At 37.7% G+C, this 26,410-nt stretch overlaps 1 protein-coding gene across 1 annotated transcript; it reads left to right on the forward strand.

The window, feature by feature from the left end:
- The first annotated feature begins 1,870 nt into the window (after window positions 1-1,870).
- On the forward strand, window positions 1,871-24,465 carry LRRCC1 (leucine rich repeat and coiled-coil centrosomal protein 1). Its single transcript, XM_083359544.1, has 19 exons — window positions 1,871-1,980; window positions 5,327-5,532; window positions 9,549-9,614; window positions 10,536-10,703; window positions 10,827-10,990; window positions 11,084-11,284; window positions 11,711-11,895; window positions 12,362-12,536; window positions 12,711-12,859; window positions 13,600-13,804; window positions 14,268-14,407; window positions 15,197-15,398; window positions 16,577-16,762; window positions 18,116-18,290; window positions 20,455-20,618; window positions 21,371-21,579; window positions 21,796-21,933; window positions 23,064-23,199; window positions 24,207-24,465. The coding sequence occupies exons 1-19, from the start codon at window positions 1,922-1,924 to the stop codon at window positions 24,327-24,329; spliced, it is 3,051 nt and encodes a 1,016-aa protein (XP_083215670.1). The 5' UTR covers window positions 1,871-1,921; the 3' UTR covers window positions 24,330-24,465.
- Window positions 24,466-26,410: the final 1,945 nt, after the last annotated feature.

Consider the following 26,410-nt stretch of genomic DNA (forward strand, 5'->3'; position numbering starts at 1 on the left):
GATAGCTCTAGAAAAATTGTTCTTAAAATAATGAAATAATCTCTCACCATTTGCAGAAGGTAAAAATGTCCCACTGAAAATATTCATTAAAGTTGTGTTTTGACTTATAGAACAAATAATTTAATTTTAACCATCTGGTCAGACTCCTAGCAATTATCAAGAAGAGTAGAAATCGGAGACCCCTTTTGGGAAGGAGGCTAAGGGTGGCAAAACATGAATTACAGGAAGAGGAGGAAAACAGCCTCAAAACTGTGACTGTAGCAGGAATTTAGGTATACAAATAAGGCATTTGTAATTGATGACATTACTACACATCTTCTATTTTGGCACTGTGGCTGAAGTTTACTGTGGACTCTTCTGAGAAGTGGTTAATCCTAACCCTGCCATTTCCAATTTGACAGGTACCCAATTTTCTCCAAATGCCACTTTAAATGATCCCCCTGAGCCATGGGATTTCCTTGCTTTGCAAGATTTTTCCAATTTTCACTGGCAACACAAATAGAATTCACAAATATTATTACTGCAAAACAAGAATATCCAAGCTACTAACAACATATATAGGATTGCATTAGAATTCCTCCCCCCCACCCTATCAGCACTGTAAAGCTTATTGTATGTGCATTATGCGATGTTTATTCTAGCAATAGCACTTATATTTCGCATCTCCCCTCGTTGGAAGAGAGAACTCTGAAACAGTAAAAAAAAACCGTACACCCCCACCTATGTAGTGCAGTACTATTAGCTTTTTACACATTAAATTCTAAAAAAAAGTTTAATCCTTGAGATTATAGTTTGCACTGTAGCTATAAGCAATCCTCAGAACTGCGGTTTAAATAAATGCTCCCGCTCTTTCAGAGAAGCTGGTTTGGACTTTGAATCAAAGAATGTTTTATTCGAAATACAAAATATTTGCACGAGCAAGTCAGGGCTATAGGATAGGGCTGCAAACCTTCCAGCGATCGCCAGACCGCAACTAAGAGGTAACTTTCCGCTGCCATCTGGTGGTCGTATGAATCTCTCAGTCCGGCTCATACAATCCTAAACTTGTTCTCCAAAATTCTCCCAAGGCCTCACCGGTTGTGTTTTACGCCTCTAAGAATGTAAGCTAGAGTTTTCAAATCCAGTGACTCTTACTCGCCTTTTCACGCGCTTAGATGTCCCTTCGACAAAATGGGAGGCGCATCACTGAGAGTTTCCATTTCAAACCCAATAGAGACGGGCTCCACGTGCAAAAACAGCGAGCCCTTCATATTTTTAACTTGGTGCCCTGCCTCTCCCCCCACCCCAAAGAAATAAAAAATAGCCAATCTTATCGTTCGACAATTTCGGGTTCACATAGTGAAAATAACAGGCTGAAACTGCATTGCTGGACTCGGCTTTTATTTTTAATATTTAAATAGTCAAGTACAGAGATTTTTTGCACGTGGAACTGTGGAATCAAAGGAGCGGCGGGCGCTCCCTTGCTCATAACTTACTCTTTCCTATCAGGCGTCCACAACTGCAAATCACTTTCTAAACCAGGGGTCTTCAAACTTGGCCCTTTTATGACTTGTGGACTTCAACTCCCAGAATTCCTCAGCCAGCAAAGCTGGCTGAGGAATTCTGGGAGTTGAAGTCCACAAGTCATAAAAGGGCCAAGTTTGAAGACCCCTGTTCTAAACTTCCTAGGGGATTTTTCTCACTTCCGCCCCTGGAGCAACGAGTGGGTACCGAAACATTTTTCCTAACGACCATCTTGCATCCGCAGTTCCTTCCCTTTGCAGATGCCGGGAGCCGGAGCTGGAACAGCCCATTCCTCCCGTCATGCTCAGCGGTGCCGTTGGCGCAGTCACAGCCAGGACGGCCTGCTGGGCGGGGTTCAAAGCGGAGGGCGGCAAGCGCCGCGGTTGAGGCTGGGGAGAGGGTCGCTAAGCGGAGCAGGATGGCGGCGGTCTGCGCAACTTCAGGGGAGCTCAGCCTAATGGATAAAGGCATTAAGAGGTGAGAACTGTAGGGAGGAAGCGGAAGCCCTGCAGAGGGGGTTTCCGAGCTTTTGTTAAATCCCCTCCGAGGTGTTGCGATTGCGAGGCGGCATCATTTTTGCACACTTAGGGGGTTGCTTCCCCTTCATCTGGTTGTCATGCAGAAAAGGGCTGTGTTACATTTCGGGAAACAGCCCCACTTTTGAGATTCCCCCCCCCATCCCCTGGCCATTTTAAAGTAGACTGGAAGATGATAAGTCTGAATTGTTGGCCAAATACTATTTAGCCTTTTAAACTATTGGAAGAAATTTAAAAGGGATGCTTCACAGAAAGTGTGGTCTTCTTTATGTGGAAGAAGATGGCAAGTAAGTTGAGGCCATCCTGTTTTTTTTTTAAAAAAAAGATTTTCCATAATGTATAATTTAATATATATCTGCTATCATAAGGTCAGCTACCATGGAATTGATAGTATAGAATTAGATTTCTTCACTTTGGTGAAGAAAAATCCATCAAGGGCTGCAAGTCATGTTATATTTTTATTCATTAATATATATTTGATAAAGTAGACCACAACCTACTCCTTGGTAAGCTAGAAAAAGGTAGAATAGACAACATTACCACCAGATGGATCTGTAGCTGGCTGGCAAACCATACTCAACGAGTAGTCCTCAAGGGCACTACATCCACATGGAGAGAAGTAAGCATTGGGGAACCACAGGGTTCCGTCTTAGGCCCAGTACTCTTCAATATCTTCATCAATGACTTAGATGAGGGAATTGAAGGGGAACTCATCAAATTTGCAGATGAACCAAACTGGCAGGCATAGCCAACACCCCACAAGACAAACTCAGGATCCAAAAAGATCTTGACAAACTTGAACAATGGGCCCTATTCAACAAAATGAGTTACATTGTGGAGAAAAGTAAAGTTTTCCATTTAGGGAGGAAAAAACAAAGGTACAAGTACAGATTGAGCAAGACCTGGCTTAAAAACAGTAACTCTGAGAAGGACCTTGGAGTCCTAGTGGATGATCACTTAACCATAGCCAGCAGTGTACAGCAGCAGCCAAAAAAGCTAATACAGTCCTGGATTGTATAAACAGAGGCATAGAATCAAGATCACGTGAGATATTAGATCGCTTTATAAAACCCTAGTGAGACCACACCTGGAATATTGCAGCCAATTTTGGTCACCATATCACAAAAAAGATGTTGAGAGTTTGGAAAAAATTCAGAGAAGAGCAGCTAAGATGATCAAAGGCCTGGAGACTAAAACATACAAAGAACGGCTGCAGGACTTGGGTTTGGCTAGTCTAGGGGTAGGCAACCTCGGCTCTTTTATGACTCATGGACTGGGAGTTGAAGTCCATGAGTCATAAAAGAGCCGAGGTTGCCTACCCCTGGGCTAGTCTAAAGAAAAGAAGAAATAGGGGAGATGTGATACCAGTATTCCAGTATTTGAGGGGCTGCCACAACGAAGAGGGGATCACATTATTCACCAAAGTACCAGAGGACAGGACAAGAAACAATGGTTGGAAACTGATCAAAGAAAGAAGCAACCTGGAATTAAGGAGAAACTTCCTGACATTGAGGACAATTAACAGTGGAATAGCATGTCCCGAGAAATCGTGGGCACTCCATCACTGGAGATTTTTAAAAAGAGGCTAGACAGTCAATTGTCTGAGATGATATAGGTTCTCCTGCTTAAGTAGAGGGCTGGACTAGAAGGCCTCCAAGGTCCCTTCCAATTCTATTCTATTCTATTCTAATTTGGATTACTGCAATGCCTTTGAAGATTACCTAAAACTTCAATTGATCCAGAATGTAATAGTTTGAACAGTAACTGGGACCCCTAGTTTGCTCCTGTAACACCTTTGTTACAAGCTGCACTAGCTTCCAGTTTCTTTCCAGGTGCAATTCAAAATGTTGGTCATAACTTAAAAGCCCTATATGAAACAGGGCCAAGTTATATGCTGGACTGCCTCTCTCTAAGGACATCTACCCATCCTATCGGGTCAGATAGGGTTGGCATGCTCCTAGTCCCTTCCCTTAAATGTTGCTATTTGAAAGGAACTAAGAGGCATGCCTTTCCCATGGCAGCCCTGTGGAACACTCTGCCTCATGAGGTTCAGCAGGCCTCTACCTTCCTAGCCCTCTGTAAAGCTTTGAACACCTGGCTTTTCCTCCAAGCACTGGGATAAGATTAGATGACTGCACAGAGAAGTTTGATTTGGCACAATAAGTATTTATTAATGCTAAAATCTTTCTCCAGAGAATCATGAAAATACTGGTGTATCTTGTATGCGGTGTGGTTTTGATGGGCTTGAACACTTGGTACTTGTTATAGGTAGTCCTTGACTTAAACTCCCCTTTTTACAACCTTGTAATCCCTTAATTCAGGGTAGAGTCATAGCAACTGGACGGAGCTGAGTGTTTACTAGTTGGAAGCTCTTCTGATACCGCACAGAATTTGCATCAGATATTTTTTCTTTGCATCCTAAAGAACTCTTAACCTTCCAAGCCCAATTGAGCACCATATTTCTGTTGCTAAGCGAGGCAGTTGTTAAATTAATTTTGCCCCATTTTCTTACCTTTCTTGCCCAATTGTTCAGTGCTGCTTTTAAGTTAATTACATGATTATTAAGTAAATCTGGCTTTCCCATTGACTTTGTCAGAGGGTCACAAAAGAGGATCACATGATTCTGTGACTGCAACCATCCTAAATATGAGTCAGTTGCCAAGCATCTGTATTTTGATCAAGTGACTGTCATGGTTCCAACAGATGAAACTCTTTAAAAGAAATTCGAGGCATTGTTTACCTTAAAGAATCTTTTATTCGAGAAACAAAGTATCGGCACTACATAGTTAAAGCCAAAAACTGAATCCCCCCCCACCTGGCACAAAGTATCAAAGCACAATTCCCTCCTCCAATTAACAGTCATAAATCACATTCCCCAATTAGCTTGAAGCGCGGGCTTTCTCCCCAGCTCTCCATCCCGCCAAATCTTTCTCAGCTCTGAGCGCAATAACCTTGATTCCCGCGGCTGAGTTGTTGTTATGACTACGGTAACTGGACACTCATCCACATCCCCCCTCCCAGCATCATCTAATTCTAAAAGCGAAAGAGAAAAGATGGCTACATTTCCATCTGTTGTCAAAGCAAGAACATCTGATGTTAGCAGCCTTGACAGACCATGGGGAAACTGAAACATTTGTAAGTGTGAAAAATAGTCATAAGGCACTTTTCCAGTGCCATTGTAACTTTGAGTGGTCACTTAATGAACTGTTTGTTGTAAGTCAAGGACTACATGCACTTCAAAGTTTCTACATACTGCTAATATTTTGTCATATGTTCTTCATTTGTAGTTTAGCAGAGCTACCTTTAAGTTCAGAACTTCACACACTCAACTTGCACTGTAACCTGATCTCCAGAGTTGAAAGTCTTGATCACCTGTTGAACTTACAACATCTAGATCTGTCATCAAATCGCATACATTGGATTGAAGGGCTAAGTTCCCTTGCAAACCTGCGTACCTTAAATTTGGCTTGCAACTTGATAACCAAAGTGGAAGGTCAGTCCTTAGATCAAAGCTTGATGTTGCATTAATACAGGTTACCTTCCATTTGTGGGATGAACTAGCAGTGTTTCCCAAACTTGGCAACTACCAGAAGTGTTGACTTAAGGTCTAGAATGGCAATTCTAGGAAGTTCACACATCTTGATGTTACCATGATTGGGAAGCTCAGTGTAGAGAGGTTCTTAACTGTGGTCTGTAGATAAATTTCAGGGAATCTGTGCATGAATGGGGAAAAACTGCAACTTTATTCACTGTTTTTTTTTCATTCAGTAATGTATGTCAGCAACAATCTGATTTATGATCTCTAGACTTCAAAAGTTTTCACTTTAATGAAACTCAGAAAAGATATTGTTATAAATTTAATGGATTAACAAAGAAGCACCTATATTGCTATAATTGTTATTTTTTAATATTTTGGTAACCATACTTGGGCATAATTGATTTACATTGCATTTAAATACATTTTTTTTGAAACAAGGTCCATATATTTCACCTGGCTCTCAAAGGGGTTCATGACAGAAAAAGGTTAAGAATTCCTAAGATAGAGAAACCTTGCTAAAGGATTCTTGTTGATTCCCTTGCAGATATCAGTGCTGTCTCTCATACTGTTCTGAACGGCTTCTCAAGGTTCAAGACCCTCAGACAAAAGAATTAATAGTGCAGATTCCCCTTTCCCAGAGCTCCAATGGAAATGTCTAGACCAGTGTTTTGAAGATATTTTGACTTCACCTCAAAGAATTCCCTCATCATACTGGCTAGGCCAGGGGTCGGCAACCTGAAAAAGGAAAAGAGCCACTGGGAACCGGTTCCATCATGCATAAAAAAAAGTGGGAGCCGCGTGCGTGTGTCCATGCACGCGCATGCGCAAAAAACGTTTTGCGCATGCACAAAACAGGTTTTTCTTGCGCATGCGCGGACGCGCGTGGTTGCCATTTTTTTTAATGTGTGATGGAACCGGTTCCCGGTTGCGTGACGGCGACGGCCCGTTTGCAGAGCTACCGCCTTCGGCAGCCTGCAAACGTGCCGCGACAGCTTTCCCAAAGAGCGGCGCCGCTGCCCGTTCGTGCGGAGGTGCGCGCGCACCTCTCCAAAGATTTGGGGAGGTGCGCGCGCACCTCCGCTCGTTCGGAGAGGTGCGCGCGCACCTCTTGGAATGGGCAGCGGCACCGCTTGTTGGGAAAGCTGCCGCGGCCCGTTTGCAGAGCTGCCGCTTTCTTCCATTTGGAGAGGTTCCCGTTCAAAGAGGTGCGCGCACACCGGGCAGCTGGGAGCCACCGGAGACGGCTCAAAGAGCCGCATGCGGCTCCGGAGCCGTGGGTTGCCGACCCGTGGGCTAGGCGTATTCTGAGAATTGAAGTCCATATGTCTTCAAGTTAACAAGGTTGAGAAACAGTGGTCTAGTGCAATATGTAATACTAGTCGAAAAGCTGGATCAAGCCTGTTTGAACTTCCCAAAGCTTAAAGATTTATTTGAAAATGAATTCATTAGGAAAACCATTTTTAAAGTAATAGCTGGAATTTATATTTCTGAAACTGGAGAAATGCTAACTACAGGGAGTGCAGAATTATTAGGCAAATGAGTATTTTGACCACATCATCCTCTTTATGCATGTTGTCTTACTCCAAGCTGTATAGGCTCGAAAGCCTACTACCAAGTAAGCATATTAGGTGATGTGCATCTCTGTAATGAGAAGGGGTGTGGTCTAATGACATCAACACCCTGTATCAGGTGTGCATAATTATTAGGCAACTTCCTTTCCTTTGGCAAAATGGGTCAAAAGAAGGACTTGACAGGCTCAGAAAAGTCAAAAATAGTGAGATATCTTGCAGAGGGATGCAGCACTCTTAAAATTGCAAAGCTTCTGAAGCGTGATCATCGAACAATCAAGCGTTTCATTCAAAATAGTCAACAGGGTCGCAAGAAGCGTGTGGAGAAACCAAGGCGCAAAATAACTGCCCATGAACTGAGAAAAGTCAAGCGTGCAGCTGCCAAGATGCCACTTGCCACCAGTTTGGCCATATTTCAGAGCTGCAACATCACTGGAGTGCCCAAAAGCACAAGGTGTGCAATATTCAGAGACATGGCCAAGGTAAGAAAGGCTGAAAGACGACCACCACTGAACAAGACACACAAGCTGAAACGTCAAGACTGGGCCAAGAAATATCTCAAGACTGATTTTTCTAAGGTTTTATGGACTGATGAAATGAGAGTGAGTCTTGATGGGCCAGATGGATGGGCCCGTGGCTGGATTGGTAAAGGGCAGAGAGCTCCAGTCCGACTCAGACGCCAGCAAGGTGGAGGTGGAGTACTGGTTTGGGCTGGTATCATCAAAGATGAGCTTGTGGGGCCTTTTCGGGTTGAGGATGGAGTCAAGCTCAACTCCCAGTCCTACTGCCAGTTTCTGGAAGACACCTTCTTCAAGCAGTGGTACAGGAAGAAGTCTGCATCCTTCAAGAAAAACATGATTTTCATGCAGGACAATGCTCCATCACACGCGTCCAAGTACTCCACAGCGTGGCTGGCAAGAAAGGGTATAAAAGAAGGAAATCTAATGACATGGCCTCCTTGTTCACCTGATCTGAACCCCATTGAGAACCTGTGGTCCATCATCAAATGTGAGATTTACAAGGAGGGAAAACAGTACACCTCTCTGAACAGTGTCTGGGAGGCTGTGGTTGCTGCTGCACGCAATGTTGATGGTGAACAGATCAAAACACTGACAGAATCCATGGATGGCAGGCTTTTGAGTGTCCTTGCAAAGAAAGGTGGCTATATTGGTCACTGATTTGTTTTTGTTATGTTTTTGAATGACAGAAATGTATATTTGTGAATGTTGAGATGTTATATTGGTTTCACTGGTAAAAATAAATAATTGAAATGGGTATATATTTGTTTTTTGTTAAGTTGCCTAATAATTATGCACAGTAATAGTCACCTGCACACACAGATATCCCCCTAAAATAGCTATAACTAAAAACAAACTAAAAACTACTTCCAAAAATATTCAGCTTTGATATTAATGAGTTTTTTGGGTTCATTGAGAACATGGTTGTTGTTCAATAATAAAATTAATCCTCAAAAATACAACTTGCCTAATAATTCTGCACTCCCTGTATTTGCTGCTTCATAGAAACCTGGGAGGGTCAACCACAGAATATTCTGAGTATACTGAAATATATTTACATTCCTAAAGCACTCTGCCACATCATTTAATAATGGATGCTGAAATAGAAATAGCTCTTAAGACCTGTCATATTCCTATTCCCCTTTCCCCCTTTAATTAGAGTTTTTGAATGCTGGAGATTTACATCATTTTTGTACACTTGACCCATTAAAAAGGATGCTTGTAGAGATTTAGCATTTTTAATGGCCTGTGCCTATTTGATACTAATGGTCTAGCAATACTTTTAAATTGTACCTTGCCCAGAGTCACAAATCTGTGAGGTGGGCAGCTATTTAAATATGTATAAAAATTATCAGAAGTACACTGCTGCTACAAGAAAACTGTGTGCGTTCTGCAGCTCTCCCTCCCTCCCTCTCCCCCAGCATTTCTAGTATGTTCTGAGTTCTTTGGCAGTCTAATGCCAAACCAGCTATAACTGAGTCAGAAGACTAAAATGGCTATGCTGAGGTTCACAATTAAAGCACATAATCAGATCAGAAATAAAAGAGATGGAGAGTTCAGGGAATCATAACCTTTGGCTTGGCTACCTAGGTTAGCCTAAATTAATGGACCTTCGTAATTATCCTAATGTTAACTTATGATCCATTTATAAATGAAGGAGGCAGCAGGCTTACTTAGGATTTGTAAAGGATACATAAAATAAAGGTAAAGCTATCAGAACAATAGCTCTTTAAGAGTTAAGCACAGAATGCTAATTGGATGTGGTAGAATGCTCACAGAATGGCTAGAAATTTTGAAGTATTTCAATCTGAAATACTTGTGGGGCTCACTTCTGATTGTTTGCTTATATAGTTGCTTTCATTTTAAAAAATTGTCTCTTCCCTAGGGCTGGAAAATCTATATAATTTAACTAAACTGAATTTATCTTACAACCGTATAGATGACCTTTCAGGTAAGAGATTTTCTGTTCAATCCTGTGAACATCTACTCAAACCTAAGCGTTACTGACTGTGAAGGAACTTATTTAGAAATACCTATGTGCAGAGCCTATCACAGTGATAGTCATGGTAGGCACAACCAATTGATGAAAGCCCTACCTTTCTTTATGTGCATGCAATGCATTTGATGCATAAATTAAAGAGAGTAGGATTAGGATTACTGGATGCATGCACCATTTTGAGGCCAAAGATGCTGACACCCCTGAATATGTTTGTGCCACTGCAGTTTTGGAGGCTATTAGAGCTGTTAGAAATAAAGGCAGTTTATCAACAGGACGAGCTCAATACATTCTAGTGTCTATAGCTATTGGCCTTATAAGGTATTCCAGGCAAGAGACACACCCAGATGTACTAGCTCTATTTTATTGTAACATTAACAGAATTTTGCAAGTTTGAAAGTACATTTCTCGTCCATTGCCTTTACAGCCCAAGAAATTAGGAAGGGTCCCTTCTGAGTTGCTTGCCATATCCACACTCCTTCTGAAGAATAAGCTGTGTCTTATCTGACTGTTGCCCTGGCTGCGTCTCTTCCTGTCCAAAACCATTCCCACATATTGTTACAATGGCTGAAAATCCAAATGGTGCCTGCTCTGTGATGATCTCATAATGTATTGACAAATTGTCATTCTTGGTTCCTAAATCAGTGCCCTCCTTGAATTAGTCTCTCTCTCCCCTGTTCCTTGGTTTGGCAAAATCTGCTTTGCAATCATAATTGTTTTGTGGAGATATGCACAACCCTTTTCCAAAAAAAAATTAAAATAAATTTGGAATACTTTACAAAAGAAGGAGAACTTTTTTCCTATTTTAATTAAACTGTGCATAGACAGATGATTTTTTGACATTTCAACCTTTATTATTGACTTTATTTTTTATAGGACTTCTTCATCTTCAAGGACCCAACTATAAAATTAATTATATTGAACTTCACAGCAACTGTGTAAATAACATTAACCATTTACTTCAGTGCCTTAGTGGGCTGCAATACTTGACTAATCTTACTTTGGAGAAAAATGGAAAAAGTAACCCAGTGTGTGCCAAAATAGGTAAGAGTGTTGCAATTGTTCAGGTGGATAGGATAAAATCTAGTGCAAATGAAACTAATTTGGAAAAGCATTTGGAGGCTTTTCACAATGCAGTTGTAAAGTAATTTCTTTTCTTATCTGAAGGCTACAGAGAGATTCTCCTTCAGGCTTTACCTCAGCTGTCCATCTTGGATGGGAAGAATATATTTGGTGAACCGGTTAACTTAATGGAACCAAACTCATCTGATTTGAAGTGCTTGGAAGATCTCTTGAGCTGTTTAGTTTCATCTAGTTATACAGATGAAGAGGTGCCGTAAATTAATATATTTTTTCCTTTTATTTGAACTTATAAAATTAGTTTTTTTTCTCTTTATGACTTAAAATTTTTAATTTTTTAATAGAGTTATGTTAATTTGCCAATAATAACACCACGTATTGATCAAGTATTAGCCCAGTTTCGCCAGAGGGCAAAGATGTCAGCTTGGACTACCACTAGTTCTTCCACTGAAATAATGTCATCTTCTGAGCCAGAAAAAATTAAATTTGATAATGACTCAAGGATAAAAAAACTAGAAGAACAGATATCTCACCTCCTGCAAAAGGTAGTAAGTTTTAATGTTTTTTTTAGTTTAGCTTAACAAACGTTTGTTGTTATATTTTCATTTGCATCATATTATTCCAATAGAACAAAATATATGTAGCTCAGGGTTGAACTGTACTTTTTGATAACATTGCCTGGGTATCCATTTTGTTGGAAAATATTGTATAGGTAGTCTATTCCTTTTTCTGGTGTTATGGATTGCTTCAGTGTGTTTGTACTTGTCTGACTAATGTTTTTACTTGGCTCCTCTTGTGGGAGATTGGGTTGTTACTTTGGTAATGGAGTACTTTGTTAGTGTAGTTTGCTTTTCAATGTGTTTTTTATTTCTAAAAACATATTAACCTTTCCTGGATTAGCAGAGGAAACAACAGCAAAAAAGGGAACAGGACCAGATAAGAATTCCTAATCAACATATTCTTATTTTCAGGTTACTAATTCTTCAAAAGCTGATGTGACTGTGAAAGCCAAAAAAGAAACTGATTTTGCCTCAGAGAGTGGTAGTGAAAGCGGAAAAGAGAATAGAAGAACAATTAAAAGGAGCAAGTTGCCTAATTATCGGAAAAGCACTTTATCAACCAAGTTCCATTCTCAAAGGGGCAAACTGTCAGCCAGGTATGATATCTTAAGTCTTAATTCAGTTATCAATGCTTTCATATTCACATGTAGTCTGTTACTCTTTTATGAAGATAAGTAATTTGCAGAATTGAATGTAACTTGATTTTCACGAAAATGAGACTAATTAATGGTGAAGCCTAATAGTGATAGATCTTATCTTTGACCCTGTCTACAAATCATTTCTATTTTTTCTCTTGTAACTTGGATAACAAAGCTAAAGTTCAAATGTAGCTGTTGAAAATTTGGGATTCATTTTATTTACTGCCTGAAAAGCTAATCCAGTGGTATATTTGCAGAAATTATAGAAAAGATACATTGTTTGGAGAAATTTACCTGTGGGATAGCCCTTATAGCTTTTAATCCCTTTCTAATTACTTTGTGGCCCTTTAAAAAATGCCCACTTGATATTCTGGAAAGCTTTTATCCATTCCAATATGTGAATTCAATTTCTATTTCACTTTAGAGAACAAGAGAAATACTTCATCAAGTCTAAGTTGCAAGAATCCCACATCAAAGAGGAAGAAAATTCAAGCCCAGCTTCCGAAATTGCAAGCTTGAAGAAATTGGGTGGGCAGAAAAGTCAAATGAAAAAACTAAAAAATGTGGATACTGATATTCAAGAAGAATTTACTTACAGGGTAGCTATATTTATTATTCTGAAATGATGTGAGCCTGAGAATTTTTCTTTTTTTGCTTTGTAGAATTGATATAAACTTTAAAATAAAATTGGGGTAGCTTTTGTTGTAATAGAAGCAAGGGATTTTTGATACATTACTAGTTTGTTTCAAAAAAGGGATTTTGTTCTTATTTAGGCACTAATTCAAGAACTAGATCAGGAGAGAGAGAAGCGATGGAAAGCTGAACAAGCTGAAAAGAAACTGAGTGAAAGCATCAAGCAGCTGCAGAACCAGGCCAAAGAAGAAAAAGATATTCAAAGTCTAGCTGTTTACACTACAGATAGGCGAGTACTAGCATACTCTATAATTTCTTTTGAGTTGACAATATGTGGTTGCAATTCACTTGGAATTTGTTCATTTCTACATTCTTAAGCATTTGAGAGTAGTAAAATATGACCAGCAAATTGTTGAACTCACTACATCTTTCAAATTACAGTGTTTCCAAGTTCTAAGGAGACATTACTTTTGGCATTTCTTTCAGTGAATTTGATGGATATTACTAGATAAGAAAATGGCCTAGGCATGGCAGAGCGAGGTGATCCTGCCCACAGTACTTCAATGAGTTCAGTACTTCAATGAGTACTTCAATCTGCAAGTAACTCCCTGGTCAATTTGATCTTGCAGGGACGGTACACACTCCAGGTGTCTTCAATTAAACCTTTGTAATTTATCAGGACCCTGGAACAGCCCTTACACTATATTAATGCCTATCCTTTGGAATGAGGTTCTCTCCAAAATCTGGATGGTCCATGTTCTGCACATTACTAGCTGTCCAAGGTTTGATTCTCTTGCATTATGATTTAATCAAGAACATCTCAGTTCAGATATGCCTTGAACAGAATAGTTGTTCTGACATCTCTTCATTTGCTCATTCAAGAGTTTAAATAGCTGTTTGAATTAAAATAATGAAGTTGTTATGGGAAGGATAGGAGGAATGTGTGTTGGATATGTTCATCACGTTGAATTATTTCTAAAAATAAGGTGGAATATAAATAAATATACCATCCACATATATGTTTCTCAGGTTAAAGGAACTGATTTTGAGAGAAAGAAGTGCAAAGACAAGACTCCAGGCTGATATTCAGCAACTGAAAGAAGAAGCTGAAAAACTTGGTAAGGCGCTAGAGCGGTCCAAACACAAAGAAGAGGATCAACAAAAGGCACTACAGACTTTAGAAGAAGCTCTCTCCATGCTGGAGTCACAAAAAGCACAGCAGCAAGCTTCAGAGGTATAATTGTTAGTTCTGGATATAAAAAAAGACTGTGTTAATACTGCGGTTAAACATTGCTTTTTGAAAGAAAAAAATTAATGCCATCACAAATGTACTTGATATATAAAGAATAACTCTATTCTTCCTTGAATGTAGTCAGATGAATTGATTATATAGAGTTTTGGAGCACGTTTTAAGATAAGTTCATCAGAATGATAAAGAGTCAATAGTGTTTGTGTTTTGATATTGGATCAAAGTAGCTCTGCTGATTCAATCAAAAAACTTTACATTCTTGCTTCCACAGTGGCCAAGAGTTATAATAGGCTTGTGAAACCAGGTAATAATTTGTGAAAATTTAAAAAAAATGTAACATTTGTTAATTGCACTATGGGAAAACTTGCTACTGTTCAAGAATATCTGCTTCTGCTATCAAGCTTTGAAATTGTGATCGTTTCTCTTGCTGTTATTTCAAACATTACAGATGAAAAGGATTCAAAGTGCAGAACTTAAAGCATCAGCAGCCGAGAGAGAAGTACAATTACTTCGAATATCTCTTCAGCAACAAAAAGAAAAGGTGGAACAAGTCCACGAACTCCTAATGCTAAGAGAACAGGAACACAGGTACATGTTTCCTGATAATCCAGCAAAGATATGTAGCATGTTTGAGTAGGTGAGGAACAGCTCATTTTACATTTTTGAAACTTTGAATAAATTCTGGCTGTCTCCAACCTCTAGGAATAGCAATAGCCTAAAAACCCACAGCTACACTCTGCCAGAAATTATCTAGAACCAAAGACAAGATACAGAAGGATGAAAGAAACAATGTAATCTACAAAATCAACTAATAATTGCAGCCAATTCTATGTGGGAGAAACATAATGTCAATTAAAAAACAGGATCCACAAACACTGGCTGGCAGTTAAATGTCACAATTCCAAATTCTTAATCTCTGCCAACACCAAACAACACCAGTTCGATTGCAGCAAACACAAAAATAATTGGCCATGCTACCACCCACCACGCTCATGAGTTCATCAAAGCCTGGCACTCCACAAGCAATTCCATCAACAGACACATTGACCTACAACCAGCCTACAATTGGCTTTTATACTGTTTTTTTTTTTGTTTTGACTATACCTACTTTCTAGAACTCAATTCCCAGCATGCCAGCCCAAAACATATGTACCCTTCTCTTTTAAAAGGCTGGTGTGTAAGCTTGAAAGATAACAGAAAGTCCTTATGGCAGAAATGGTGGTTCTATAATGGAATTGTAATCCATCCAACTGGAATATTTATGAAATCCTGGACTGTACTTTGTGTCTCCATATCAAACATGGGCTTCTTAGAAGTACAGAATTTTGCTGTTTGCAGTTTCTGTTTATTTTAATGTATTCTGTCTTTTTGTTCCAGAAAAGAACTAGAAACCAGAGTTACGTTAAATGGCTCAGAATTTCAAGAAGCTCTGTCAAAAGAAGTAGCTAGAGAAGAACAGAAACATAAAAATCATATTAAAGAACTACAGGAAAAACTTCATCTATTAAACCAGAAATATAAGGATCTAGAGGATGAGTTCCGTGTCGCCTTAACTATAGAAGCCAAAAGATTTTCAGAGGTAAGAAGAGGAAAATATATGGGGAAAGAAATCATAGGAGTTATCTTGGTCTTCACTTTCAGTAGATACTGAATTGTCTAAGCTACATTGAAAACATGTAAGGTTGAGGTCTCTGATTCTATTTCTGAAAATTGTGTTTTATTTAAAAGCTTTCAAAACCTAAGGTCCCTATTAATAAGCTGCCAATATTATCACCAATCATACAGATTTTAAAATGGTATTTGTACAAGTGACATATAATAAGACTGCAGTCTTTTTCGACAACCTTTGTCTAAAAGGTTAACAGATATTTAGAATGTTCTCTTGATCTCTCTTAACTGAGATAAATGTTTTTCAGTGTTCAAGGTGCAGGTGAAGGATGAAAAGAAAGTGGTTTGGGTTCTTCTGATACAGGCTATGTGTTCTTCTCCCCGGAGTTCCTTTCCTACACCCCAGGTTTACAGTTCTAGGTAGATTTTTGTATATTAATTCTTTCTAACCAGAATTAAAGTTTATTTAGTAGAAATGAATTCATTGCCCATTCTGAGTTAAGAATAAATGCATGTGTCCATCACAGTGATTCAGATGTATGAAAGACAGTCAATTGATTTAAGTCTCACTAAATTTTAAAACAATTTTGCTATTTGATCCAGTTCTTCAAATGTCCTTCAGTTTTATAAAGCTCTTAGCTTCATCCTTCTCATTCTCATAATACTTCTTAGAAACTTGGAGGAATCATTGAGGAGCTATGAAGGATTAGTATAATCATTGAAAGAGCTTCCTGTAGATTAGTGGAATGATTTTCTTTAAACACCTTGGCAAATGTATACTGCCTGCGTGGTCACCTCAGATCCTAAAAGTATTGTGACTGGGATAATAATTTCTGAACCGTATTTTCTCAAAAGTAGAACAAAACAAGAACCCCCCCCCCAGCCTTTTAGAAGAAAAACTTATTCATGAAACTTTGAAGCAGTGCATTTTTAAAAGAAATGTATTGCAAGTAAAAATTTAAAATACAATCAGTTTCATTTGTTTAAATGTTTCTTATTCTGATATGTTTTAAATTAATAAATGGCCTGAACTGTTCTTTCATGTGCAGGTTAATATTGCATGGTGGATGCATTTTTAAATTGAATGTCATTCATTAAAATGTTATGCTGAACACCTTATTTGAATCTTTTGTTTTCTTGCTAAAATAGGTTAAAGAAGGCTTTGATAGACTCACTACTGAGCTGGCAGAGCATAAACAAGTTCTTCTCCACTCTCAGCAAAAGGAAAAGCAATCTGCTAATTTGATCCATGAGCTGACATCTGTGGTGAAAGAACAAAAAGATAAAATCACAGAATTAATCAAATCAAAGCAAGACATAGTGTACAACCTGAAAGTATGCCTTTTTAGATACAACTGTTATATATTGTGTTCTGTACATTGTATTTTGTGATGATTCAGAAACATACTTTAATAACAATAACAAAACATTTTGTGATGCTGCACTTTATTTTGATTCCAGCTCAGTGCAATGAAAGCATTTTGTATGATCATTAAGTATTGATGCTAAAAATTTCAAGGAAATACAGATTTATATGAAATAATTGAGAAAAATTAATAATTCATTGTCATTCATGTGTGGAAAAAAAATATGGTTTCTTACCATGTGGGTGAGCCACAAGAAAGTTAAAATTTGCATGCTTCATCATCCCATCTCTCATGAGATTACCTATAAAGCCCTAAATGGCATGGGTCCGGATTACTTACGGGATCACCTGCTGCCGGCGTCATCTTCCCTTCGTCCTGTGCGCTCCCACAGAGAGGGCCTCCTCAGGGTGCCGTCGGTCAGAGAGTGTTGGCTGGCGGCCCCCAGGGGGAGAGCATTCTCTGTGGGCGCACCAGCCCTTTGGAATCAATTACCGGTTGAGCTCCGGATGGCTCCCGACCTTCGCTCTTTCCGCCGTGATCTGAAAACCTACTTATTTGAACAGGCTGGCCTGGTCTAAGGGTTTGGGGTATTTTTAACTATTTATTGTTAGGGCTAAATTAATTTAATCTTACTTTTAACTTTTGTATGTAGTACTTTTATTGCCCTGTACACCGCCCTGAGTCCTTCGGGAGAAGGTGGTATAGAAATTCAATTAAATTCAATTAAATTAAAAATTATTCATGATTCCAAGCTGGTGATGAAAAGCTTTTCCACGATGAAACATATCCTTGTGACTGGAGCACAGGCAGTTATAGAGAACAAGTAAAGTACCTGTCTTGAAAGCAGATGCAGAAGAGAGAAGGAGGAAAGAGTGTGCTTGTGTATCTAGGAGAAATGTCTAATTAATAAAGATGTATCTATTGTATGGATGGAGCAGAATAGAGTAGGGTAAGATGGTATATGTTTCAAAACTTGGAAAATATTTACTTTTCAACCTGGGCAGCAAAAGGGAGCCTTTTTATTCTTTAGGATTTCTTTTTATTCTTTAGCTTTCACTATTTCATTGCCCTTGATTAAGTGCTTCGTCAGGTTTCTGCTTTTTTAAATCTACAGTTAAGGTCACAGGAGCTCAATTAACAGATGCAAGAACTGTTTTCCTTCAATGACATTAGTTTCTTCTAGAAATCACAACTAAAGATCTTACTAAAGTCAGTAATAAATAATTATAAATAAGCTGCAATATGTATGTAAAGAACTTTGTTTTTAGAATATCAAGAGTTGTTTGTTTCTTCTTTTTTTTCTTTTTACTTTTGTGTAAAGAGTCGGATACAAACTCTTGAAAATATGGTAGAGGAAGACCAACAAAAGACAATTCAACTTGAGCTTCTTAAGCAGGAAAAGTCAAAACTTATCTCCCAACTAACAGCTCAGGAGTCTGTAATTGATGGATTAAAAGCAGAAAGAAAAATATGGGGAGAGGAGCTGGCACAGCAAGGTAATTATTCATTTATCCTTTATCTAACTCCACTAGAAGCAAGCAGGTTTATCTTTGTGCCTAATTCCCTGTAAAAGCCACAAAACTAAAGTCTAATACTAAACATAGAGGACTGCCTATTCCCACCTTCCTGAAAGATCACCAAAGTAGAGAGAATGCAACATGTCCCCTTACATTTGCTAGGGAAAAAAAGCATCTCCAAGAATCTTGGTTGGTGAACGGCTTTGAGAAATCAAAATTTTCTGAATATGGGATCAAAATACAACAGTTGGCTATGTACCTCAATTGTACAGCATATACACCTACTTAGGAGATAATTTCTCATGGATTGTGCTATTATGTTTACAGTGCTCCACAAAACTATGCTTTCCTAAGATGCATCTAAGATGTGTTGATGTTAACTCCCAGAATTCCCCAACCAGCATGCCAACTGAGGAATTCTGGGGATTGAAGTCCACACATCTTAAAGTTGCTGAGGTTGAGAAACACTGGTCTAAAGAGAACATTTAGAAATACCATGATTCCCTAGATACTGCTTTCCAAGCCATTATTTGAAACACAGCATAGTTCTTTTGACAAGACTTGGATGGGTTTTGTCTCTGTCCAAAATAGGTTGGCATAAATAGTAACATTTGCTCCTCTTCAAATTCCAAACAGCTTAGAGTAAATGACCAATGGCAATCAGTTTCCTAGCCACTGACACACTAGGGAAAACAATGCTAGCAATGATAATTATCATCCACTGCAGGAGGAGACTGGTCATATCATCAACTGCAATATCTAAGAAAGTGGCTGTTTTGTTTTTCAGCTACAGGGAGAGAAAGTAGTAATTGTATTTAGAGTTACTAGATAGACCAAAAATCAGAGAAGGATCTAATTATCTGCTTAAGTCTACTATTTTCAAGAATAAAAATGGAATGATATTTTTTATTTTTCTGCAGGATCCAATCTAGGTCGGTCTCCAGGACCAGAGGTTTAGTCTTCTAAGCTTATGCTGGAGGCCATCCTCAGGCAACTTCTCTCTAACAGAATGTCTCTCTCACACATTCTGCTAAAAAGAAATACCTTGAAGATGGGCTCCAGCATGAGTCTGAAAGCTCAGAAGACTACATCTCTGGTCCTGGATCCTGCAACATTATCCTGGGACACATATATTTGCATTCATTCATGTTGGTTTTCTGTTTGCTTGATAGCTTTTGAGGCATATATGTAGGCTTCTGGATGTTCCAAACCTGTAGTCCAGTTATGGTTACATTTCTAAGCAGATGGATTGCCTGTAAAAGCAGAAGGGCACGCTACAACCTGAATAAATGGATCTGGTATTTAAAACCAGTCTGCCATTGCTGATCAAGCTGTAGATCTGCAGTGATCTTTCTTATATAATTTCAGTGTTTACTGTACCACACGCACCAATGTGGGCCTTCGCCCAGGTTCGCCTGGTGCGCCAGTTGCGGCCCTATCTAGACCGGGATGACTTGCGTACAGTCACTCATGCGCTCGTGACCTCTCGTTTGGACTACTGCAACGCTCTCTACATGGGGCTGCCCTTGAGAACCACTTGGAGGCTTCAACTGGTGCAGAATGCAGCCGCGCGAGTTGTGTTGGGGGTCTCCCGATACTCCCATGTTACACCTCATTGGATGCCAGTTGCCCTCCGGGTGAGATTCAAGGTGCTGGTTATGACCTACAAAGCCCTACATGGCATGGGTCCGGATTACCTACGGCAGCACCTGCTGCCGGCATCAACTTCCCTCCGTCCAGTGTGCTCCCACAGAGTGGGCCTCCTCAGGGTGCCTCCGATCAGAGAATGTCGATTGGTGGCCCCCAGGGGGAGGGCATTCTCTGTGGGCGCGCCAGACCTGTGGAACCGCTTGCCGGTTGAGCTCCGGATGGCCCCCGACCTTCGCTCCTTCCAGCGCGATTTAAAAACTTATTTATTTGAACAATCTGGCCTGGTCTGATGGGTTTGGGGTTGGATTTAGTTTTAACACACTTTTATTATTGTATTATATTGGGCATAATTATTTAATTCTTTTTAACTCTTTTTTAACTTTTGTATTTACATTTTGATATTTATTGCCCTGTACACCGCCCTGAGTCCTTCGGGAGAAGGGCGGTATAAAAATTTAATAAATAAATAAATAAATGTCTTTGTTTTCCTCAGGAGCTTCTCTTGCTCAAGATCGGGGAAAATTGGAAGCCAAAGTAGAAGTTCTAACTAGTGAGACTGAAACTTTGAAAAAACAAAACGAATCTCTCAATGATGCTTTGCAGATTAAGTCTAAAATTGTGGAAGATCAAACCGAAACTATTAGAAAGCTGAAAGAAGTAAGGGTGCTCTTCTTTTTTATAACTATCATAAATAGTTTAGACTAGATCATACCTCAGTTTAAAAAATCTTACCTTAACATGCTAATCCTGAATGAAATTGATCAATGCACTGTGTGAACCCTGACAATTGTAAAGCAGGGATATTGATACAACAGGGCTTTATACTCTTATTTTGGGGCATTGGAAAGCTGCAGTGGACATGATGGTATAGCTACATGAACAGATTGAATATTGTTTTTATTTTTTATTTGTTATGCTTTCTGCTTGTGCATTGTCTTAATTGTTACAGAGGGAAATTGGTGTAGATATCAGCACTTTTTTTACAGTTTGGTACCACTATCAATCTTATATTGTTTTAATTCATTGTGGTAAATAGTTTTAATGGGTTTTATTTTATTTTTATTTTTGTTAATTATAAAATCTGCCCAATCATTAGGTGAATAAATAAATGCTGTTAAATAGAAAAGTCTTTATAAATAACGTTTGGAGTCAATCACATCATGATTAAAAATAGTTTTGCTGAGTGCAAGGATAGGTATTAAATAGAAAAAGTAGTTTAAAGATTTTGGTTGGATTAAGTCTCATGAATTTGTGAGGTTGTGCTGGTAATAAGGTATTTTACAAAAATACTCTTTTTCCTATTTGTTACCCCTTTTTAAAGTGGAAAGAATTATGAAAGTTATGTGATGAATAAGAAATTTTAAATTCATTTCATTCTAAATGTATAATTAAAACATTTTACTTTGAAGGCCTCACAGAACCGAGATGAGCAGATAAGAAAGCTTCGTGAAGACAATATTGAAACACAGAAGAGACTTCAAGTACAACTACAGGAAAAAGATGCACAGTTAGATAATTTATTGGAAAAATTAGAAAGGCAAAATGAGAGAAAAGAGGAACTTAAACATCAATTGCAAGAAAAGGATGCCGAGCTGAATGATATCAAGGAATCCTATAGGTGCTTAAAACCAATATCCTCTTCTACACACATTGAAATATTATGGACCATATTCATTCGTGATGGGAGGAGAAACTAAGGTTAAACCATTAAGCTCCTTTTCCCATTTGTAAAACTTGACATTGTCTGGTGGAAAACCTCGCTTAATAAAGTAGGATTTTTCATGGATTATAGGCAATCTCTGAAGCCACTTAGAACATATTTATTATATTTCAGTGTGATGAATAAAAAATGGCAAGATAAAGGTGGCTTGCTGAGCAAGTTGGAAGCACAAGTTAAACAAATGAAAGAAAACTTTGATATCAGGGAACAGCAGTTGAGAGAGGAAAGAGATAAAAGTCTTCAAGCTCAGAAGTAAGTATTTTGATAAGGTCAACGCACAATGTTAAGGTAAGATTTTTTAAACTACAGGTATGAATGAATAAGCATAGACCATTTTATCTGAATACTAATTAGCCAAAATTCAAGCTTAAGTCACAAACTCTGGTTAATTTTATTTAAGCCAAGATGTTAGTCAGTTGGCTAAGGTGCTGTGGTCAAAACATTAAATGTCAGTTCTGGTTTACAAGGATGAGGGGTATTTTGAGGGTTGTCTCTGTTTCAGTATGAAGGTCAGAAATGTCTCTGTATGCAATTCATTCACATGATGATTTAATAAACTAGAGCCTTTGTTTTATATGTGAATGAAGTGATTGTGTAGGCTTTTCTGCTTGTGTTATAGTGACTTTTTATGCCATACACTTAACATTCAGAACTCATTAGATCTCGTATGCGATTTTAGAGAAAGGAATTGTTTGTAGTGTAATTCATGAAGACTGCAACCATTTATTACTTTGGATTTCTGTTTTTTTATTTTTTTGAAGCAGAGGTTTCAAAGGACCAGATTAAATTAGGAAGTAGTTTTTGAGCACAGCTTTTTTATATCCTCTAGGTTACTTAGTTAGAGGTGCACCTTAATAGAAATAAGTCACCTATTGGTATACTTCTTGCTATTATCTTTGGAAAAACAGCATTTTCATGCATTACTTGAAGCAAAGCAGTTTCTGTATTTCTCATCCCTTCTTTTTTAAGACTATTTAAATACATGTTATTCTTTTTACCAGCTTTCATTGAAAATACACAAAATTAAGTTTTCTCTTTTAATGTGATTTTAAATAATACATATGGATTTAAAAATGGTATTTGTAAACAGTCTTAATAGAATGTTTAATACCGTAGTGTAGTCTAGATTTAATGACAGACATATATTCTTAGAATTATTCTTTATTGTAAGGAAAATGTTTATGTGTTATGTGTATTTTATTTTCTGTAGTTTCCCAAATCTTATTTCAACAAGCCCTTACGTGAGACATTGTAGAGGGGAATATAATTTTTTTACTTTATGATACAGAGGCATCATTGGATTTCACTTAATAGATATACCCAATATCAGAAATTAAACATTATGATGGGAAAGAGGAAATTTAAGAATGTAACTTGTTTAGGATTATGATGGAAAAACTTCATTCTATGGATGATGCTTTCCGAAGACAGCATGAATCAACTATTGCAGCACATCAAGCAGAACTGCTACAACTTGCAAATGAAAAGCAGAAACAAATTGCGGCAGCCAATGAAAAGGTAACTGTGCCAAGCAGTTGAAATCAGTTATATGATAGTCAAATGAGTTTGCTAGCAAAAGGGATCAAATGGTTTACCTTTTTAAACTATTGCCTTCGCTTTTCTTTTGGAAAAAAGTTTAGGATTCAAGAATCAGATTCTTTACAAGGAAGAAGTACGAAGGAAAGAACTTGGCAGCTTTTTTCTCTATGAAATTGTTCAGTTAGGTTAATAGAAAGGTTAGATGTTGACAAGGAAAAGCAAAAAAGTGGATAGGTTGGGTTATGATCAGAACATGTATTTGCTAGAGATAAAATTAGTTCATGTTTCCAATACAAGAATGTGGGTTTTTTAAAAAATGGATAAAAGACTGTATGTGTGGGTGAGAGAGAGAGAGACATGCCTGGCTTTTATCTAGGTAATCCTTGTTTAGCAACTACATTTTGGACTGGCAAAATAGTTGTTAAGCGAAGGGGTTGCTAACTAAAATGGTGACTGTGCTTATTATCTTACGTCATTCAGTTTTCCTTTGCTTTACAGCAGGAGTCCCACTCCTGGGCCATGGCCCATTTGGAACTGGGCAAGCTATTGTGCATGCAGCTCCATTTGCGTGAACGACACACCCCCATGTGTGTAGCTCCATTTGTGCGAGTGGTGGGTCTCTGTGCCCACAGCTTGCACAAATGGAGCTGCAAGTACACACACCTGCCACTCACATGGAACCATCCACTCTCCCCCCCCCCGGTTCTGCCAAGTCCAAAAAGTTGGGGACCACTGCTTTACAGGCCTGAATAGATTGTAAATAGAAAGACTGGTTGCAAAGTTACTTTTTCATCACCATTGTTACTGTGAATGATTACTGAAAGGGCCAAACAGTTGCCAAATGAGAATTACCTATACAGTATGTGGTCTCTAGAAAATATGCTGTTGGCAATTCTGTGCTTTCCTGCCTCCATGGTATATCTTTAACTGATTTCAGACCTGGGTTTATTGATACGTAATAACTATATGAACAACATTTATTTCAGGTTTACCAGGTTGAAGAAGAAATGCGTCAGTTACTACAAGAAACTGCAAAGAATAAAAAGGCTATGGAAGAGAAAATAAAATGGCTAACAGTTGCTTTGAGTGATATTCAGCAAGGACTCTGAGATACATCTATAGCACACTTTTCATTTGTAACCATCATTACAGATTGTTTGATGATAGGAAATGCTGCCTGTTGCCATAAGTTATATTTGTACTTTATGTAAATATTTTCAGAATAAAAGTTTCCTTTTGTTAAACTATCAGTGACCTAGAAATTTCTGTATGAAATTCACTACATCAAACACGAAAAAGTTTCCTTCCATTAAAGCTAAAAAGTATAATAGATTAGAATTAGAAGATTGGAAGTGATTAAAAGATAAGAATTTCATTCATTAAAGGTTATATAGCCTTAAAAATGACAATATTGCATCAATTGGATCTAGGTATTACAACCTACGGTATGTTTGACTGATTATTCTGAAATTAGTTTTATGAAAATCATTGGGACTTACTGTCAATAAGCTCAAAGATCAAGGTTGGCAATCCCTGAAACTAAAGTGCCCAGGGTTGCTCCGTGAGTGAAATGGGTGGTCTCTAAATTTGATATATAAATAAGTAAAATAAAGTAAAAAAATTACTTGTTTGTGGCATGTATTGTTGCTATTTTATAATTCTAAGAGGATGAAATAATTTTTTTTTACTATATGCCTGAATAGAAATTCTATATATAAATGTATAATTCTATGTATAAATCTGAGATTTTGACTAGAGGAGATTTCAAAATATCGCTAGTATATGTAATGGAAAAACAAAGTATGAATTTTGATTTCTTTTTCTACAACTTTTATTAAATATTGAAATATGGTTTTATTACCTTTTACGAAGATGAAAAAAGACGGCAGAGTTGTACAGATGTCTACAAGATACATTAAGTGTACCTTTGAAAGATGTGTGTAATGAACTTTTATTGGAGGCTAAACTCATAAATACATGGACAGAAGCAAATATTACTTTGATACCAAAAGAGGACTCAGACCTGACACAGATAAAAAATTTACAGACCGATATCCTTACTAAATGTGGACTATAAAATCTTCAATAATAACGAAAGAGACTGAAAAGATTTCTAACTGAATTTATATATCCAGATCAAAATGGATTTCTACCAAAGAGACAAATAAAAAATAATTTAAAAGTTATAATGGACATATTGGAATATTATGAAATGCATCCAGGGAAACAATTGGCACTAGTATTTCTAAATGCTCAAAAGGTATTTGATAATGTTTCCTGACTATGACTCAACAATTAAAAACAATGGACTTAGGACAAAATTTTTAAAATATGATTAAAACAATATATCACAAACAGCAAAAGTGATTGTAAATAGAGATTATACAGAGAATTTTGACATAAGAAAAGGCACAAGACAAGTCCACTATTGCGTTTATTTTTACTTTGGAAGTTTTAAATAGAAATATCAGACAAGACCCAGAAATTAAAGAAGTAGAAATAAAAGGTGAAACTTATACATCGCAAGCATTTGCAGATGACTTGGTATTCATCCTAGACTAGAGGAACCTTTAGAGATAATTCCTAAATTATTGGAAAAGATAGAACAGTTTAGAGAGAGAGCAGGACTGAAGATAAACAGAAAAAATCAAAGTGATAGTTAAAAATTTTAGAGAAAAAAACCCCCAAATGTCAGAAAAAATAGAATTACAAATAGTCAAAAAGGCTAAATGCTTGGGAATATACTTGACAGCAAGATGTTCAATGATAAAAGAAGTTACATATATAATTACTGTGTCAAATAAAACTTGAATTGGGAAAATGGAAAAACTTGTAATTGTCTATATTAGGAAGAATTGCTACAGTGAAAAGGAATATATTACCAGAAAAATTGTTTTTATTTCAAACAATATAAAATGATAAAAAATTCTTTGAAGACTTAAATTCTCTACTTTTAAAATTTATTTGGCAAGAAAAGAAAGCTAGAATTAAACTGAAAACATTACAAGAAGCTAAGAAAAATGGAGGTTTTGGCTTGCCAGAGTGGGTTTTATATTATCAAGCATCAGTACTAACATGGGTAAAAAAATTGATAACTTAGAAATAAAAGGTTGTTGTATTTGGAAGGACATGACTTACAACTCGGTTGGCACACTTTGGTATGGGAAAAACAAAATTCATAAATATTTTC

Source organism: Vipera ursinii (genome assembly GCF_947247035.1).
Source record: "Vipera ursinii genome assembly, chromosome: 3".
In the NCBI taxonomy this organism is placed as follows: Eukaryota; Metazoa; Chordata; class Lepidosauria; order Squamata; family Viperidae; genus Vipera; species Vipera ursinii.